Source organism: Phacochoerus africanus, chromosome 11 (genome assembly GCF_016906955.1).
Source record: "Phacochoerus africanus isolate WHEZ1 chromosome 11, ROS_Pafr_v1, whole genome shotgun sequence".
In the NCBI taxonomy this organism is placed as follows: Eukaryota; Metazoa; Chordata; class Mammalia; order Artiodactyla; family Suidae; genus Phacochoerus; species Phacochoerus africanus.
The window spans coordinates 67264886-67285544 of record NC_062554.1 but is presented as its reverse complement, the minus strand read 5'-3'; the positions used below and the strand labels follow the sequence as shown (position 1 = coordinate 67285544).

General features: G+C 36.2%; 1 protein-coding gene and 1 long non-coding RNA gene across 15 annotated transcripts in view; one reads left to right on the top strand and one right to left on the bottom strand.

Annotated features, from left to right (window-relative positions):
* LOC125111255 (uncharacterized) overlaps nucleotides 1–6628 on the top strand; it is a 68869-nt gene extending 62241 nt beyond the window's left edge. Inside the window, exon 3 of the long non-coding RNA XR_007130849.1 lies at nucleotides 6222–6628. This is a non-coding gene — a long non-coding RNA (uncharacterized LOC125111255). The remainder of the gene's footprint in view (nucleotides 1–6221) is intronic.
* Nucleotides 5134–20659, bottom strand: part of CD55 (CD55 molecule (Cromer blood group)) — a 28103-nt gene continuing 12577 nt past the window's right edge. The window contains exons 6-11 of one of the 14 annotated variants that reach the window (XM_047753162.1): nucleotides 17410–17472; nucleotides 16642–16722; nucleotides 12706–12726; nucleotides 10141–10161; nucleotides 7986–8058; nucleotides 6488–6593 (exon numbers count right to left, since the gene is read on the bottom strand). In XM_047753162.1, the coding sequence (XP_047609118.1) occupies nucleotides 6494–6593; nucleotides 7986–8058; nucleotides 10141–10161; nucleotides 12706–12726; nucleotides 16642–16722; nucleotides 17410–17472 (359 nt within the window). In that variant the 3' untranslated portion in view covers nucleotides 6488–6493. Of the gene's footprint in view, nucleotides 5559–6487; nucleotides 6594–7985; nucleotides 8059–8630; nucleotides 8685–10091; nucleotides 10162–11184; nucleotides 11214–11781; nucleotides 12727–16641; nucleotides 17473–20659 lie in introns of those variants that run through there. The other 13 variants (XM_047753161.1, XM_047753149.1, XM_047753154.1 and 10 more) reach the window with 13 other exon arrangements.

Genomic DNA, 20659 nt, shown 5'->3' with positions numbered 1-20659 from the left:
TGTGGCTCTGGCGTAGGCCGGTGGCTACAGCTCTGATTCAACCCCTAGCCTGGGAACCTCCATATGCCGTGGGAGTGGCCCAAGAAATAGCAACAACAACAACAACAACAACAACAACAAAGACAAAAGACAAAAAAAAAAAAATAATAATAATAAAATTGAATTATTCCTTTCACACAAACTTTATCTTTTCCAGTCCAGCTCAACAAAAACATCATTGAAAATTTATTTTAAAAGTTTTGAAGACTTTTCTAATTTTTCCACGTGTTGCTCATATAATTTTTAATAAAATGTTAATAGTTTCTTCACATAGTCCCTGAATCTTTCTGGGTACCCTCATTCTTAGACATTTTATTTATTTTCATTTATTTGTTTTTGTCTTTTTAGGGCCGAACCCATGGCATATGGAGGTTCCCAGGCTAGGGGTCCAAACGGAGCTACAGCTGCCAGCCTACACCACAGCCACAGCAATGCCAGATCCTGAACCCACTGAGCAAAGCCAAGGATCGAACCCACAACCTCATGGTTCCTAGTTGGATTCGTTTCCGCTGCGCCACGATGGGAACTCCTGCTGTCACTTTTAGATGTGCAGAGCACCCCAGGCTCAAGGGCTGCAGTTTAAATTCATGAGTGAGCACATCAACTGGGCCCTTAGCACTACCCACTAATTCTACTAAATTACTCTAGCCATTTTCTTCTCTTCCCCTCTTCAAATACACATCTCCGCATGCATCTTGACATTGCTTTATATGTCTCTGAGAAAACAGAAGGAGCTTGAAGAAAATTTCCAAAAGCTGTCACCATGGTATCCTCCCCGCACCTTTCACTGTGCCCTTATATGCTACTTTCTTTCCCGTTAGCTATGGGTGATCTGCCCTATCAGCTTCTGTCTAAGGCCAATCTCTCCACTTGTGAACTAAGAACTAAAACTTATTTTGCACATCCTTTGTGACTGGCACTATAGGCACCTTATGTTTATCAACTCACTCAGTTTTCACAGCAATCCTTTACACTTGGAAAGCCAGTTTCTAGATAGAAAATGAAGGTACATAGACAAGGAACTCCTAGAGTCATACAGCTGTTAAATGGTGGAATCTTGATTCGAACCCTGGATGTTTGTCTCCAGCATCTATGCTCTTAACTACCAGCTACACTGCTTCTCAGCTACCTCTCATCTCCTCAAGGACTTTAGAAATTCTTATTCCTCTCTCCTGCATTATATTTGTCAGCATACAGATATAATTTTTCCCAAATTTTAAAATAAAACCTCTCTTGATCCCACATTGCCTTCCAGCAAACATCCTATTTCTCTGCCCTGACTTTTCTGCACAGCTTATCAATAAAATTTGCCTACATTCACCTGTGTTGCCTATCTCCAGTCTCTCTCCTCCAAGCCTCTGTTTTAGCCTTACAATCTAGGCTTCTACCCACAACTACTGTAGTAAAAAAGCTTTGATCGAGGTCACCAATAATGTCCATATTATAAACCCAAATGTTGAATATTAGTCTTCATTTTGCTTTCTTCACTTGGGTTCCTTCACACATTTCTCCTGTTGATGACTCCCAAATCTATATCTCAAGCCTAGACACCTCCTCTAAGCTCCAGATTTGTATTTTTTTTTTTCTTTTTTGCCATTTCTTGGGCTGCTTTCATGGAATATGGAGGTTCCCAGGCTAGGGGTCTAATCAGAGCTGTAGCCACCGGCCTACACCACAGCTCACGGCAATGCTGGATCCTTAACCCACCGAGCAAGGCCAGGGATCGAACCCGCAATCTCATGGTTCCTAGTCGGATTCGTTAACCACTGCGCCATGACAGGAACTCCCCAGATTTGTACTTTTGACTGTTTATACACGTCCACTTTGATGTCTAAAAGGCATTTCAAATTTATCGTATCTAAAAACACACTCCTGATCTTCCTGTTACAAAAGTCTTCCCCAGCTCAGTAGGTGGCAGCCTCCTCCTTTCTGTCACTCAGGCTAAAAATCTCGGTGTCATCCTTGACTCTTTATTTTAACTGCACACCTGATTCTTTAACAACCCTGCTACCCCAACTTCAAAATATAACACACTACAGTTCCCATCACTCAGCTCTGAGTCCTTACCTCCCCACCCCAGCTGTCAGGATGCTTGGAGACTTTGAGATTGTGGACATCTTAATTTAAGCAAAGAGATGGGAGGAACACTCAAGGTGGGTGGGTGGAAAATGAGGCATTTCCACTTTGGGCATTAACCAAAAAAACAGTGTCAGGGTGTGATAAGATGAAAACTATTCATATTCAAGTATTCCAAGAAATTTGATAGTAACTGTGGGTTAAATATTATAAAACACAAATAGAAGTGCTGAGCAAGTATAATTTTGTTACAACAAATAAGCATCAGTCTCAAGAGTAAAGGCAATGCAATCTTTGCAGTTAAGGAGAGCTTCCCTTAGGAAGATACACTATTCAACTTCATGACAACAAGACACAAATTAGAAGTCCTACAAGAAAACACTATTACCCCTTACATGCCTATTTTTATTATTTTCTTCAAGATAACTAGTTGTGGAGTTCCTGTGTGGCTCAGTGGTTAACGAACCTGACTAGTATCCATGAGGACATGGCTTCAATCCCTGGCCTTGCTCAGTGGGTTAAGGATCCGGCGTTGCCATGAGCTGTGGTGTAGGTCGCAGACGCGGCTCAGATCTGGAGTTGCTGTGGCTGTGGTGTAGGCCAGAGGCTACAGCTCCCATTGGACCCCTAGCCTAGGAATCTCCATATGCCGAGGGTGCGGCCCTAAAAAAGACGAAAATGAATAAATAACGGGTTGTTACATATTTTTTCAGTTTTTACTCTTATCTGGATAATAAGATTAAAGGTTAACTCAATGTATTGTGTTGTTCAAGTTCAGTATTTCCCCCTACCTAAAATTCTTGCTACCTGTGACCTGTGACATTGATCCCAACATTTAATTTAATCACAGTAGAATAAAATATTTGGAATTTATAATTTTACTTTTACACAAAACGTATGACACACCATAGTTCCCCTCCAAGCCTTTCCTACTTCGTGCTTGCTGTCCCCAATCCTGCTCTGTGACTCTGATCCGCTGTCTTTTCTCAATTTGCCTCCTGACTTGAATGCTTCCCCACCCACCATTCATCCACTAACCAAGGACAGCTTAGGCATGCACTATATTCTGTACAAGTGATTAATGCCTAACCTGTATTCTTCCTCTCAATAAGTGTTTTTTCTATAAGCAACCTGCAGCCAGATACTGTGTGGCCGTCATTTGATAACCTCAGCACTGAGTGCAAGGTCACCTGCACATACTAGGCTCACGGGTATTTTTCTGAGTAACTGAATCAGTGTTATCCTTGCCACTACCCCAGGAAGCACCAGATTGTCACAAAGTTAACAGAGTAGGCACCCCCAATTTAATGAATTAATAGGTGGGTGTAAGCCTATTTGCAGAACATTTTTTTTTTCTTTAAGGGCTGTACTTGCAGCATATGCAGGTTCCCAGGCTAGGGGTCGAATCAGAGCTCTAGCCACCGGCCTACACCAGAGCCACAGCAACGCAGGATCCGAGCCGCAACTGTGACCTACACCACAGCTCATGGCAATGCCAGATCCTTAATCCACTGAGCGAGGCCAGGGATAGAACCTACATCCTCATGGATCCTAGCCAGGTTTGTTACCTTTGAGCCATGAGGGGAACGCCTACAGAACTTTTAAGAACAAGATTTTCCTAATATTAGAAATTAGTAGGACATTATCTTTAATCTTGTTAGTTGTGATGATTTTGGTTAGATGGGAAATGTCTTTATTATTAGAAATACATATTTAAGTATTCATAATGAAATGTCCTGATGCATATGCAATTTATCTTAAAATACTTTTACAAAGTAGATAAAGGAATATGACAAAATGTTAAATTAAATATTAAAATTTCCTGGAGTTCCCATCGTAGCACAATGGAAACAAATCCGACTAGGAACCATGAGGCTGCAGGTTCAATCCCTGGACTTGCTCATTGGGTTAAGGATCCGGCGTTGCCATGAGCTGTGGTGTAGGTTGCAGATGCGGTTTGGATCTGGCATTGCTGTGGCTGTGGCGTAGGCCAGCAGCTGTAGCTCGGATTAGACCCCTAGCCTGGGAACCTCCATAGGCTGTGGGTGAGGCCCTAAAAAGCTAAAAAAGCAAAAAAAAAAAAATTAAAATTAAAAAGATTAAATTTGTTCAACTAAGTTATATGTGTATTCCAGTCTATTTCAATACTTAATATGTAGTTGGCAAGATGATAAGAACATATTAAGAATCTAGAAATTGATGTGACTGCCTTTAGATGAATCAATAACAAATCATACATTAAAATTAAATGAAAAGGATTCACACTAGGATAACTAAAGGGCAGCATTCTAAACTACTTAGGGGAGGCAGGAAGGGACTCTTTTATTTAGAAATAAGTTATTTATATTTAAGAAAATAAATTTCAAATATCACATGAGACAAAAATCAATTATTTATTCCTATTTAGGGAAAATAAATTTTTCTTTACATATCTTCTTGAACGTTTTTGGTATACAAGTACAACTAATGTATTTACTGACATAAATAAATATGTTAATCTTAATATTACAAAAGAATAAGATTTACAATTTGGCTATGAACATCTCACTTCAGAAATATAGAATCTTTTCTTATATTGATATTACAATATCTCTGGATACTTTTAAAGATATTAAGTTAATAAAGATACCTTTTGCCCTTTCACAGGGCTTCTCCTAACCCCCCTGAAAAAAATACCCTAAGAACAAAATTATAAGTAAGGGGGTAATTCACTATTTGTGTGTGTGGGACAAAAGAAGAATTATGCCGTCATTTTGTACTCCTCCTTTGCCAGTAACCCAAGAAACTCTATTCTTGGGTCATTACCATGTTTTTCTTTTAAAATATTTTGCCAACTGATTTGGACTCATTTTAATGAAATAAGAAAAGATGAAAATGCTTTTCAAGAAAGACCATTTTATAATGTATTTCATCTCTCTTCATCAATTTTCCTTAGATGAGACTGGTTTTAGTTTTGTTGGTTTTTTTGGGGGGTGGGGAATCTGTTTTCAATATTCAATTAATTTTTAAATTTTTTTATTTCCTTTATTAATAAAAATAACATTACACATTTGGTGGGAAAAATCACCTTCTTGTTTTCTTTTTTCTTATATTCTAATCATGAACAAATCTCTCCATTTTCCCACCCTTTTTGGAAAGTAATTGCTCTCAATCTTATGAGCTGTTCTATTTTCAAGAGTCTTAGGAGTGTTGAGGATGTAATTTCAGGATAGATTTGTTTCTCTTTGGTTCTGTGACATTCCTACGTACCTTAGAGACAATGAAAACATGCAAAACGAAGAACACTATCCACAAACTATGTCCACTCCACCAGAAAGTTCTAAGAAACTGAAAATATTCTGTGTACTTGTGTGCACTTTCTTCTTAACTCTTCTTTGGCTAAGACAGCTAGCCAATGGTTACTAGCACCATAAGCAAAACTGCCAGTGTTACACATGCACGTCCTGAAAGTTAAAAAAAAAAAATGAAATCAAAACAATTTTATTTACTGGTGATAAACACAGATTTTTAGTTACTATGTGATAAACGATGAAAAAGAATTAATCGGTTAATTTGGAGTGCAAAAAAAATGCAAAGTTAGTAAGTTACAGAGTACGGACAATCTTGGCCAACATAGAGTTTCGAGTTCAGTGGCTACTGCAACTAAGACATCTTGAATATGGCACTTGAATTTTAAGTTTTTTGAGATTAAGAACTGAAATATGACACTTAAAAGTTTTCATTTCTTGAGTTAGAATCAACTTAAATACTTTCAGATTAAAAGTCAATGAACCCACTAGAATAGAAGAAAATTTCATTGAAAGAAGATGACGCCTAGAAAGTTTCACCAATATATATATACATATATATATATGTCATTTTTGTGTAATAATTGTGCCTAACAACATAAAAGAGATAAGATCTATAAACATGACTTATAAAAAGCATGTTAACATAGATGTGACATTTCTTAAACACTGGAAACTCTAAAAGCCATCAAGCAAAAAGGAGAAGCAAATACAGCATAGGCCATTCATCTCATGATGTAAGTAGTGTGCACAATGAAGGCATTCCTATTTGTAAGCCTAAAGTATCAACCTTTTCTTTTCTTTTCTTTTTTTCCCCAGATATTCGCAGCATTGCGGGCATCCAATTATTACATGCAAAACACAGGATGAGATGATGAGTATATTGCAGAAGAGTGAAGACTGATGAAGTCATATTAATGAAAAATTCAAGCATTAGTCAAATCATAGAGATTTAAGCCTCTGTTATGGTCAGCATAGAGGTTTAAGCCTCTATTATCCTTTATTAGTTATAGGTAAATCCTGAACCAACTGTATTGATGGACATTTTTCAAGATACAGAAATGTGATTTTATAAACCCATATACCTTTTGTTAATTACCAGAAGGTCTTACATCTGTGGCATCGCCAGTCACAGGTAATTTATAAAATGCAACATTAACGGCTTTGTTGTTCTCATGAGTGTGGTAAGAGCTGAATAGTGGAGAAGAAAATACTAATTGAAAAATAAAAGCTTAATTTCAATAAAAAAGCAATATTAGCAATGCTTACTATCACATTTGTATTTAAAACTAAAATTTATCATATACACCCAACACTTCTAAAAGGCATAAACAAATCCTTCGATAGGTAAACACAAAGGATCACTGGGTAAAGGTATACATTATCACCTTCACACCCATTAACTTTCCCCTATCTCATTAAGATCAAATTTTTAATAAAATCAGTAAGAAGTAGGGAGAATAACAGGAATATATAAATTTAGCTCCTACCCTCAACAGCTTATACTTCCAAAATTAAGGCTAGTGGGATATTTTTAAGTACCCATGAAAAAGACAAAATCTTTCTCAGGGGTTTGCATGAATTTCCTCTGATTCAGAAACAGAAGAACTGGGTTTACTGCAAAACCACAAAAAAATACAAAGCAAATCTTCCCTCCTCTCTATGTCAGCACTTTTGATCCTATTAAAAACATCATGGCCAATTATCCTACCAAAGTAGCTAAAAAAAAAACCTGATGATAACCAAGACACAGCTGCCTGTAAACTCCTCACCCACCTCATACTCCACCCACCTCAGCCAATGAGCCCCAGAGTGAATCAATAATGCTCCAATTCAAAAGGAGAGCGAGACCAAATATAAGGAAGTGCATAAGACTGGTGGTTTACTCTTTTTTTCAGAGTAATTTTGCTGAGGCATTTGCACCAACTTAACTCACTTTATATGACTTAGAATTCTGTCTGTTTATACTGGGCTCTAAATCGCATTCTTAAAAAGTTTCTGAAAAATCTAAAGAGAAAGTTATATTTTATTTCATTTGCTATTATAGCATCTAGCATATGTTATCGGGAACAAATCTGTAAAAACTATTTACTAAAAAAATAAATAAATAAAACCAGGACCTAATGGTCCAATATTTTTAGTAAAAAGCTGAACCATTTAGTGGTTCAACACTGGGCTGACTTTGGCTAGACCAGGATGCTTAAAATAAAAGCAATTTAGTAATAGGCCCAGTCACAGGCAGTTTAACAATATGTTAGAGGTTCTTCTCCTAGATTTTCTTTTTGCTTCTGTATGACACACAGTCACTCTCATAAAATGTACTGAGTAGGAAAAAAAGGTGAGTTGATTAGCAGATTGCCAAATGAGACTTTGGTTTTCAGATGACTTAATATTGAGACATTTTTTGAAAACTTTTAAAAGACATCAAGCCTGTTCAACCAGAATAGTAATCATAGACAAAAGGAATAAAGAGATAGTCAAAAAATACAATTAACATAAGAAAGTTATCTACTGGCATGTATCAAGTTTTACTGGAAAGAAGCTAAGAATAAATTTTTTAAAATCATCAGAATTTCTGCTCACCCTGATTTTCCATAGTGCCAGAAATATTTGGCTAGAATTAGGGCAACAATTACTATAGTAACAGCAACACCGCCTTGAGGGGGAAAAGTTTGGTAAGATAGTTAATATAGAAACATGACCAATTGCATATACAGTACAGTTTCACAATGACAAACATACTGACTATGAAGCAAGTTAAAGAAAAAATAGGAGACATGAATTATATTCTGCCTGCCTGTTTATGTCACAAGTTTAACAATAAAAAAATCAATAAAAATTAACAATAAAATTTAAAAATAAAAATTTAACAATAAAAATTATCCTGATTTCTTCGAAGGAAAAACGAAAGATTTAAAATGTATCAAAATGTTCAAATACAATTTGACAGATTTGAGAGGATTCTGAAGCATTTCAATCCCACCATGCTTAATTTTAAATGATTTGATCATTGATTATTAAAATATGATGACTGTATTATGTAATTTCAGCAGTAGAAGTGGTGTTCACTCTCATTTTGTAGATAAGTAAGTTGAATCTCAGAAAAGTGAAGCTGACCCCTAGCCTGGGAAACTCCATATGCCGGGGTGCAGCCCTAAAAAGACAAAAAATAAATAAATAAAAGTGAAGCTTACATATGTGGTTAACGAGGCCATATACTTAGCTCACATTAAAGGTAACAGAGATGTAAGCACTTCTGCATCACAGGAAAGGTATCATCATCTGAGCACAGAGAGTAAAATATACTTTAACTATAGAAATGCTTTTCAATGTCTAGTCTGTTGCACTTAAAATTTCATTTAGAAGAGCTAATGTTTACTTTCAAGATTGAATGCACTATTTTGAGTTGAATAAAACAGCAAATAATTGGTTAAGTTGATGAATAGCCAAAAAAAATTTATAGCTTGATTTTTACACATAGTCTTTCTTCTCAAAACTACCCATTACCCCTGTCCCCTCACCACCCTGGGTCTCCATTTTCCTCCTCTCTCCACCATCCCAAGCAAGTCCTTGAACTCTACTCTTGGTCTGTGTTACAAAGAAAATTAGAGAAGATGCTAGGAAAGTAACTGAAGCTAATGTGACTAATAAGTGTACCTGGTTTCCAAATCAACAAAATACTATAGATATAACACAAATTGAACTGCCACATGGATATGTAATTTACAAACAGCTGTTTCCACCAGAGATTTTACAGCATTTTACCCAATCAATTTCTTTAACGGATCCCTCAGCACCAGAGAATTTGTTCGGAAAGACTATAATCATAACATAAATCATGGGTCCTCCAAATGTTTTAGTCTTTTTCTTTCACCATTTCCCACTAATTCTATCATTTTCAAGTGTTGCAGAAAAATCCCATTTTCAATATGAGCGATAAATGAAGATCAAAAATTTTAAAGGGACCCAGAATGTCTGGATGACAGAAGTAAAAGCCTATTCTTAGAACATGGATGGGCACATGTATATGACTCTAGAAGAAAGGGTGTGAGGTTGGTGTTTTAAAAGAAAACCAGCACAAAAGACAGAAATACGAGAAAAATAATTCTAAAGAAATGATTCCTCAGTAAATGAATAAGACCATTATTTCTGAAATTAAAAACAAAGAAAATTTCAAAGTATAAAGGCAATGGTTGGAGTTCCTCTCATGGCTCAGCAGAAAAGAATCTGACCAGTATCCACGAGGATGCAAGTTCGGTCCCTGGCCTCGTTCAGTGGGTTAAGGATCTGTCCTTGCTGTGAGCTGTGGTGTAGGTGGCAGATGAGGCTTGGAACTGGCATTTCTGTGGCTGTGGCGCAGGCCAGTGGCTACAGCTCCAGTTCGACCCCTAACCTAGGAACCTCCATATGCTGTGAGTGCGGCCCTAAAAAAAAAGATCCAGAAAAATAAATAAATAAATAAAGGCAATGGCTTATGACCTTAGAATTCACCCAAAGGTGAATCAGTATTAATTTAAACTTTCTACAACTTGGGCTAAATGAAACTATGAAGTTATAAATGAAATTACGATTATGACTCCAATGTCCTTAATTATTAATTGAAGTGCTCTTAGGAAGGAAAATTACATCATTTTAGAAAATATTTTTCTCCAAGTATAGCATTTCCCCATTATGTAGGACTGTATTTACCCAGTGCTTAACGCATTGCAAAGCAGTTTGGCACCTGTTATTTCATTACCTGCAATAAGTAGCATGGTACCTGTAAACAGGAAGAAGTGTTTAGTAAAAATTTATTTATATTCAATGATATTCTTTCTGCAGATGAGAAAACTGGCACCAAAAAAGGACAGTCGGTTTATCACCAGAGAAAAGCTATTTTTAACCCCAAGTTCAGGTCATGATTTTAACTGTTCATAATATTCTCAATAAAAATACTGATGATTACTCAAACAGAATTTACATTAGGTGGGCATTAAATTAATATATAGAGTACGGTCTTCATTCCCCAACAACCCAAGTCAGAATCTGCAACATCTGCTGTTACTGCTTCTGTTTAAGCACCTAGAAGCTGTGTGACCTTGAGCAAGTTAAGAATATTGGAAAACCACAGATCTCTCAGCTAAAAAGTAGGGCATAGCTACATTATAGGACTGTTGTGAGAAGTAAATGAAATAATACATAGAGAAATTTCAGTACAGTACTTGTCATACAGCAAATGCACAAATATTACCCTAATAAAGAATTCTTCTTATTCTTTAGTGTGTAGACAGAGGAAATGATAAAAAGTGTCAGAAATCCATGTTAGGACAATAATAGTGACTGTATTCTATGAATTCTTAAAGCTAACATTTATTCAGTTTTTAGCCCTGTGCTAGCAGTTTTCATACGCATTATCTCATTAAGCTTCTAAGATTTTACCCTGGAATCACGACTCTATCTTATAAATGAGAAAATCGGGACTCAGAGAGAGAAAGTGAATCACTTGGGTTGAATAATTACTAAACAAACAAACAAAAAGCCAGGATTCAAAACCAAAGTCTGACGGACTCCAAAGCACAAGCCTTCTTTCTATGCAATGCTGTCAACAAACACAAAAACAAAAACCCACAACTATATGGCGTTGTGTATGGGTATTCTCAGTGGAGAGAACTGTCATCCCAAAAGGGTGAAAAAAAGTATCTCTTGTTTATGTATAAAGTACCGATGTGCATACAAATACATAAATGTATTCACAATGTAGCTGTAGCATTCCTATTTCATAGGGCTAATTAGGAAAACATACCTAAAAAGCTCCTTGAGAGGGAGAGGGCACTGATAAAAAAAAAAAAAAGTTAAAAACACTGATACAGAGCCAGCAGAGACTAGCTTTGAAATTCACACTGCAGACTTTACTTCCATTGCAGGTAAGAAAGTTCTGAGATCACACTCTATTTCTTAGCAGAATTAAAAACGATAAAACTTTGCACTTGCAAAGTCCTAATATCATTTTTATCACTCATGTGCACTTAGTGTAACCGGTAAAAACAATTTCCTTGCAGTAAAGTTTATCTTTAAAATGAGAAAAGTGACCTCATTCATAGAATAAATTTAAGAAAAGAAGAATATAATTTTCAGGTTTATATTCTACAAATATAGGATCCCAAAGAAAAATATTGCCATATGTCTGCTTTAAGACGGAAGGAATTCCTCTTCATTTCTGAGCACAAGTTGGAATTATAATTCACCCTAAGGGAAGGTTTCTGCATGCTATACACTTAAAGAACTTCAGAAAAATATAATAAACACCTCAAGCCTTCACTGAATGCCACTGAGGTGATAAGAAAAAGCTCCTCTATTAAATTCATCACTGTCGTTAACATTAAAACATTAACTCATGAGGTTTTCATTTAGAATACATTTATTTTTATTTAAAATGTAGAATGAACAAAGTGAACTCCAACTATTGGAATCTTTCAAGATAAATCTTTTAACTTAAAAGAGGTTCATTTAAAATATAAAAACTATAATAAAAAATAATAAAAATAAAAAACAAGTACCTGCTTTCAGTTTTATATTCATACATGCATACGATAGGAGGCTTCCGCTTATAAATACATAAGTCGAACATATACACTTTTTATAAGTGTATTTTCTATTAGACATTACTTATCAACATGCCACTTTAGCTGTATTGCTTCTTAACAAACATTTCTTTTACCATTCTACTTTAGGGGTTTATTAATCTTCTCGTTAATGCATAACATCAAATAATGTATTTACGAACAAAAAAGGACTGGGTCAAATGCTAGAAGGAATTGCAACACAGGTATGTTGACAGCGATGGAATATTTTTTCAAGATAAATTTAAACCACTAACAGGGGAGGCTAAAGGAAGAGGATATAATCAAAAGTAGTGCCCTTTGTTTTACCTGGAATAGCACAGAAATCTAGAAATGGTCAAGGAGTAGTTTATGATTAATTATAAAATACTTCAGAGTAGAAACTTCAGCCACCAGAATGATCTATTGTGACAAAAGGCATGCAATAATACTTGACTGATTGGCCAAGTGAAGTTTCCTAAAATTACCTTGGAAGAAGAACATGGTTGGGAATACTTAGGAACATACCACATACCGAGTACCAAATGGTGTCCACAAAACACGTCGATACAAGGCATTTATCCATTTTCTCTTTGGCACCCATAAACAATGCATTTTAATAGTATTCCTAAGACAGTTAAAAAGCAATATTCTTTTCCAGGAATATGGATGGTACTTCCTACAGAGAAGACAATTTCTTTTAACTGCCGGAGAGCCAAACTTACCAGACGACATGATTCTCATGCCTAAAGAAGAAAAAAGAATTACAAAAGTAGAAATATTTTAAAGTTATTGATTGACTAGCAATTTAATATATTTCTATGTCAGATATATATATTTATTTATATTGATATAATTTAATATATTTATATATCAATCACCTGTACTTGAAAGTTCAAAAGTAACTCATTTTCATAACTAAGAAATAATTAGAAATAATTAATGAGAACAATTATACATTGTTAACTTAGTCAACTAACATACATGCCAGTGCCTCTGAGGCATGATGGCAACTCCTCTTTATTGTATTTTATATTTAGTGTTGACTCTGTTTAATAGATAGAGGCACTAGTATCTGTCAGGATGTGGGTTCAATCCCCGGCCTCACTCAGTAGGTTAAGGATCTGGCATTGCCACAAACCACACTGAAGGTTGCAGACACCACTCGGATCTGGTGTTGTTATCTATGGCTGTGGCGGAGCCTGGCAGCTGCAGCTCCGATTCAACCCCGAGCCCAGGAACTTCCACATGCTGCAAGTATGGCTCTAAAAAAGAAAAAAAAAATACAATAAACAGTTACTGTAAAAGAAACACTATGCAAATTTGATTATATGACTTGATGGCAGGTCAAGGTTGTTGTAAGGACTAATACTGACAAATGGAAAGTGCATGGTACCTACTACTACTATATGCGCTCAATAAGAGTAACTACTGTTATTTTTTTCAATAAGGGCAAAAAGATATGTAATATTTAAAGAATAAATTATTATACATAAAGAAACTGGATCCCAAATATTTGCTGTATTTTTAATCATAATAATTGACTAGGTTTTAGGTTAAATTTGTTTAATTATCTTGTATTTTCACAGAAAGAAATATTTCAACAAAGTTAGCTCTATAACCAATTTTTTTTTAAAGAATAACAGTGAGTATTTATTTCAGAGAGAAAGATATCATAACAAATGACAGTTTTGAAATTCTGAAAAATTCCAAAAACATCATAAAATCTAGGGGAAAAACTAGATTTTTTTATTATTATTTAACTGCCTGATGTCACATCTATAATTCTATTTGTTCCATATTTTGGTTGCATATTGTTGATCACATGACAAGAATTTTGTTATATCTTGTCACATGGTCATGACATGACACACAGAGAGAATAGAAGGATAATCAGTCATTCTTCTGGTATGCTTGATCAAAATTTGTTTTCTTTCTGGTTCATGACTGATTCGTAATTAAAAGTAAATATTCAGAATTGTTTTCAGTTTTTATAAAATGAAACTGCTTGTTTTTCTTTGCCTTGCCCTATTAAAAATTGGATGTATCCAACCTAAAACTTTTGGGCCCCGTGCTGTCTTAAAAATTTAAAAAGTCAGTAATCACATACAAGTGTTAAAACTAATGAACTGAATCTAAATGTATCAATGTTGAGTGCAAAATGCCAAGTTAGATAATGAAACATATGACATATTGTTTACATAAATTATAAACATACAAAACAATATTATGTACTATTTATGGTGACATACATGTAGCCTAAGAATAAAAACACAGAGTAGAAGCTGGCAAACTAACCTCAGGGACTGATTGCCTTAGAGTAAAATTTAAACAATAATATCTATAATTTTTTAATTCCTAAAAATATTCAGGTAATGTAAAATAGGCTTCAAAATAACCATTATTAAGTGTATGAAGGAGTTCCCATCATGGCTCAGTGGTTAACGAATCTGACTAGGAACCATGAGGTTGCAGGTTTGATCCCTGGCTGTGAGCTGTGGTGTAGGTCACAGACTCAGCTCGGATCTGGCGTTGCTGTGGCTCTGGTGTAGGCTGGTGGCTACAGCTCTGACTGGACCCCTAGCCTGGGAACCTCCATATGCCATGGGTGCAGCCCTAGAAAAGACAGAAAGACCAAAAAAAAAAAAAGTATATGAAGAAATAATTATGGGCATAATGTATAAAATATGATTTTAAAAAGCATGATTATTTGATGCCACTGAAGAGTGATCAAAAGCAGGCCCAGACTGAAGTTCCCCCTTTTAGAGGGGAATTAAATGGAGGGCGATTGTGTGTATTTGTGTGTATTTGGCTTTTTACCTAAAGGAATAAAAAATCATGTAAAAGGAATTTCAACGATAACATATGTAATGTAAGTTCTTAAAAATTCTAGGTAAGGGTCAAATGAACTTGAGCATAACAATTATGAAATCTGGACAAAAGATTCAAAAAGAACAATAATAATGATTTGAAGGCATGGAAGAACAAACTAACTCTGGCAGACACTAATCAAAGCTGAGAGCTGGGGTAGGTAAGCTGCAGAAAATGAGATTTGCAAGTATGCAGCAGGGGGAAATCCCTAGGTCATGTGGTACAGGGAGCAGAAAGCCACAGTCTCATTAGAGAAGTCAGAGAATGGAGTTCAGAATTGACAGAGCCCCTGGAAAGTGAGGGGCTGCTGATGCTCTGTTTTTGACATATGTGATAGTTGCGTGAATATTTTGTTATTAAACTTTACATGTATATTTTACACAGTTTTCTGTATGTCCTGACTTCAATGAAACATTAAAATAATTTTTAAAAAGTTATACCTCTTGGCTCAGTCCTATTGAGATCTTCAAAAAAACTTAAAATAAAATCTCTTTTAAAGAACAAGAATGTCTATATGTGGAATCTAAAATATAGCACAAATGAACGTATGGACAAAACAGAAACAATCTCACAGACATAGAGAATAGACTTGTAGTTGCCAAGGGAGAGGGGAGAGGGAGCGGGGTGGACCGGGAGTTTAGGGTTGGCAGTTGTAAACAATTACATTTAGAATGGATACGCACTGAGGTCCTACTGCTCAAAAAAGAGAATTATATCCAATCTCTTGGGATCGGCATGATAGAAGATCGTGTGAGAAAAAGAATGGATATACATTTATGACTAGATCACTATGCTGTGTAGCAGAAATTGGCACAACACTATAAATGAACTAGCTTTAATTTACAAAAAGAAGGGGGGAAAAGTGGTTATACGTGAAGCAAGTTGTAAAACAAGAAGACATCCTGGTGGAATGAAGCAGCATTAATTAATGAGAGGGGTTTCACTCACACAACAGGTTTTTATGAAATCTATAGCATATTTTCCTCTGCTTTCATAAAAACTGTCAGTTAAAGCATTAATGTAAACTATTCCAAAGAACTTTGTGTTTTTAATTACTTAGAAGATACTGTTAAGGTGCTTTATCAAATTAGCAACTCTAAGGAAACTGGCAAATTCCTTCAGCATGCTTGAGGGATGGGTCTCTGTCAATGAATCAGACCCAGAAATCTACCTTAAGGATAACATATATTTGGTTCTTAGAAGGGTCTTGAAGAATTCAATGACTCCCTAAAGCTATTATAAAAAAACAGCATTTCTTGGAGTTCCCCTTGTGGCAAACAGCAGAAATGAATCTGACTAGTATCCATCAGGACACAGGTTCGATCCTTGGACTTACTCAGTGAGTTAAGTGTCCGTCGTTGATGTGAGCTGAGGTGTAGGTCACAGACCTGGCTCAAATCTGGCGTTGCTGTGCCTGGTAGGCTGGCAGTGTAGCTAGTTCTGGTTTGACCCCTATCTTGGGAACTTCCGCATGCCCGTCGGTGCAGCCCTAAAAAGTGAAACGCCAAACAAACAAACAAACAAACAAAACAACAAAAAACAGCATTTCTTCACCGACCTTAATTTAGCACATGGAGCCACAACCTTTTTCTACCTTATTGCAAAATATGTCTTAAAGATGTGCTGTAGCACAATCCAAGTCTGCCTCTGAGGAAAGTCAGAACATTAGTGTGAAGAAATTCTGTCTATGACAAATCAGAGACTATTTAATGTTATAATCCTGATCAAGTTGAAATTTCCACCATATTATGTAAGATCCAGACTCAGAAATCTGAACAGAGTCAACTGACCTGAAGAAGGGTTTCCTCGATTTTTAGATGTACTTGAATGAAAACTCGTTGTGGCCCTGGGAACAGCTGGATACTTTGTTGCTGTAACATGAGCAGAAGTCAATCTTTGCTGTAGACCTTTAGTTTTTGAGGTATGTACAGGAGTGGACTTTCGTGTTTCTCGAAGAGAAACTTTTGTCAGTGAAGCTTTTGCTGTGGTGAATCTTTGGGTTGTTGATGTGGCTTGTGGTGCAGAAGCATTTGCCATGATGGGATTCTGGGCTGCTGTAGAGAGAGTGTTTGATATGGGGGAACTGGGGGCTCGTGTGGCAGAATCATTTGCTGTGGAAGGTTTCTGAGAAGTTGATGGGACTTCTGGAGCTGGAACATTTACTGTGGTGGGTTCCTGAGGAGTTGGTAGTAAGTCTGTAGCTGGAGTATTTACTGTGTAGGGTTTCTGAGGAGATGATATGGCTTTACTATCTGGAACATTTACTGTGGTGGGTTCCTGAGGAGTTGGTAGTAAGTCTGTAGCTGGAGTATTTACTGTGGAGGGTTTCTGAGGAGATGATATGGCTTTACTATCTGGAACATTTACTGTGGTGGGTTCCTGAGGAGTTGGTAGTAAGTCTGTAGCTGGAGTATTTACTGTGGAGGGTTTCTGAGGAGATGATATGGCTTTACTATCTGGAACATTTACTGTGGTGGGTTCCTGAGGAGTTGGTAGTAACTCTGTAGCTAGAGTATTTGCTGTGGAGGGTTTCTGAGGAGATGATAGCGCTTTGGTACCTGGAAAATTTACTGTGATGGGTTTCTCAACAGTTGGTATGGCTTTGACAGTTGGAGAAATTTCTGTGGAGGAAAAATATTATTAAACAATTAGCTACAAACTCACAGCAAATATAATACTCAATGGAGAAAAGCTGAAAGCCTTCCCACTAAAATCTGGAACAAGACAAGGATGCCCACTCTCACCACATTTATTCAACATATTATTGGAAGTTCTAGCCACAGCAATCAGGCAAACAAAAGAAATAAATGGTATCCAAATTGGAAGAGAAGAGGTAAAACTGTCACTGTACACAGATGACATGATACTATATGCAGAAAACCCTAAGGACTTCACATGAAAACTATTCCAATTGATCAAAGAATTCAGCAAAGTAGCAGGATACAAAATTAACATTCAGAAATGTTAATATTGCATTTCTGTATACTAACAGTGAAATATTAGAAAAGAATTACAAAAATACAATACCTTTTAAAATCACACCCCAAAAAATTAAATACCCAGGAATACACCTGATCAAGGAGGTGAAAGACTTATATACTGAGAATGATAAAACATTAATCAAGAAAATTAAAGAGGACTCAAAGAAATGGAAAGATATTCCATGCTCCTGGGTTGGAAAAATTAATTTCGAAAAATGGCCATACTACCCAAAGCAATCTACAGGTTCAATGCAACCCCTATCAAATTACCCATGACATTTTTCACAGAACTAGAATAAACAATCCAAAACTTTCTATGGAACCATAAAAGGTCCAGAATTGCCATACCAATCCTGAGGAACAAAGACCCAAGCAGGAGGCATAACTCTCCCAGACTTCAGGCAATATTACAGAGCCACAGTAATCAAGACAGTGTGGTACTGGCACAGAAACAGACCTACAGACCAATGGAACAGAATAGAGAACCCAGAAATAAATTCAGACACCCACGGTCAATTAATCTTTGACAAAGGAAGCAAGAATATAAAATGGAAAAAGACAGTCTTTTCAGGAAGTGGTGCTGGAAAAACTGGACAGCCACATGTAAATCAATGAAACTGGAACACACCCTCACACCATGCACAAAAATAAACTCAATATGGCTTAAAGACTTAAACTCCTAGAAGAGAACATAGTCTCCCAAGGCAACTGAAATAAAAGCAAAACTAAACCAATGGGACCTAATCAAATTGACAAGCTTTTGCACAGCAAAGGAAACCAGAAAAAAAAAAAAAAAAAGACAACATATGGAATGGGAGAAAATAGTTTCAAATGATGCAACTGACAAGGGCTTAATCTCTAAAATATACAAACAATTTGTACAACTCAACAGCAAAAAAAAATCAACCCTATTGAAAAAATGGGCAAAAGGCCTGAATATACATTTCTCCAATTAAGATAAACAGATGGCCAACAAGCACATGAAAAAAAAATGTTCAACATTGCTGGTTATTAGAGAAATGCAAATAAAAACTACTGTGAGGTACCACCTCACACCAGTCAGAATGGCCCTCATTAATAAGACAACAAATAGCAAATGCTGGAGAGGAAGTGGAGAAAAGGGAACCCTCCTACACTGTTGGTGGGAATGTCAATTGGTACAACCACTATAGAAAACAGAATGAGGTACCTTAGAAAACTAAATATAGAACTACCATATGACCCAGCAATCCCACTCTTGGGCATGTATCCAGACAAAAACTTTCCTTGAAAAAGACACATGCACCTGTATGTTCACTGCAGCACTATTCACAATAGCCAAGACTTGGAAACAACCTAAATGTCCATTAACAGATGAATGGATTAAGAGGATGTGGTATGTATACACAATGGAATACTACTCAGCCATAAAAAGAACAACATAAATGCCATTTACAGCAACATGGATGGAACTAGAGACTCTCATACTAAGTGAAGTCAGTAAGAAAGAGAAATACAAATACCATATAACATCACTTATATGTGGAATCTAATATATGGCACAAATGAACCTTTCCACAGAAAAGAAACTCATGGACTTGGAGAACAGACTTGTGGTTGCCAAGGGGGAGGGGAGGAAGTGGGATGGCTTGGGAATCTGGGGTTAATGGATGCAAACTGCTGCATTTAGAATGGATAGGCACTGAGATCCTTCTGTATAGCACTGGGAACTACATCTAATCACTTCTGATGGAGCGTGATAGAGAATAATATGAGAAAAAGAATATATATATATATGACTGGGTCACTTTGCTATGCAGTAAAAATTTGACAGAACACTGTAAGCCAACTATAATGGAAAAAATAAAAATAATTTAAAAAATAAAAATAAATTAAAAAAATTTTTAAATAAAAAAATTAGCAAAATAATGCTGTCCAAGTTAAGATTTAGGAACCAACTGTTTGTCTATGACTCTTCTCTTTTCCCACAAACACCTAAGTATAATTTTCAGGAAATCAAGTCTTCTCACATGTTTCCCAAAAAACTGAGAGGCTATAGCTATACTATCTTTGCTTCAGTATAAATTATACCTAAAGCAACTAAAGTGGGTTTATACTAAAATAGTATTGAGGTTCTTAAACTGTTTTCTACATGAAAAAGGAAACCAAAGTCAGAGTTGGCAGTGATCTCATTCTGTGACACACCCCAAAACAAAGATACTTTCTCTCATGAATTGTCTTCTTTCCCTCATACCAAGACCAAAGAACAGCAGGATGCAACCTTGAACCAACAAAGATAATCACAGCATGGTTACTTTTTCCAAAGCTTTCAAGATGTGTTAGTGACCTTGGGCACTTATTTTGTTTCACTTCTCTTTTAAAGCAATAATGTCAATCAGGATAAAAGAACTCCCTTTTTCTCCTCCTGTGTTGGTTACCAACTTTACGTATATTAGTTTAGTTCCTCTTTGGATTTTTTTTTTTCTTTTTTAAGTTTTATTGACGTATAGTTGATTTCCAAGATTGTGATCATTTCTGCTGTACCACAAAGTGATTCAGTTATACAGGCACACACATCCATTCTCTTTCAGGTTCTTTTCCCACATAGACTATCCCAGAACATTAGATAGAGTTTTCTGTGTTATACAGCAGGTCCCCATCAGCCAATGCAGACCTCAGTGTGCACATGCCAGTCCCAAGCCCCCAACCCACCCCTCTTTGGATTTTAGGTGAGATAACAAATACCTAGAGCACACATTTGGTGAAGATCCTATTTGGTGAAGATTACAAATCTAACAACATTAACATTTCAGGTCTTCAATGCGTTCGACGTTGGGTCGCTTATGCA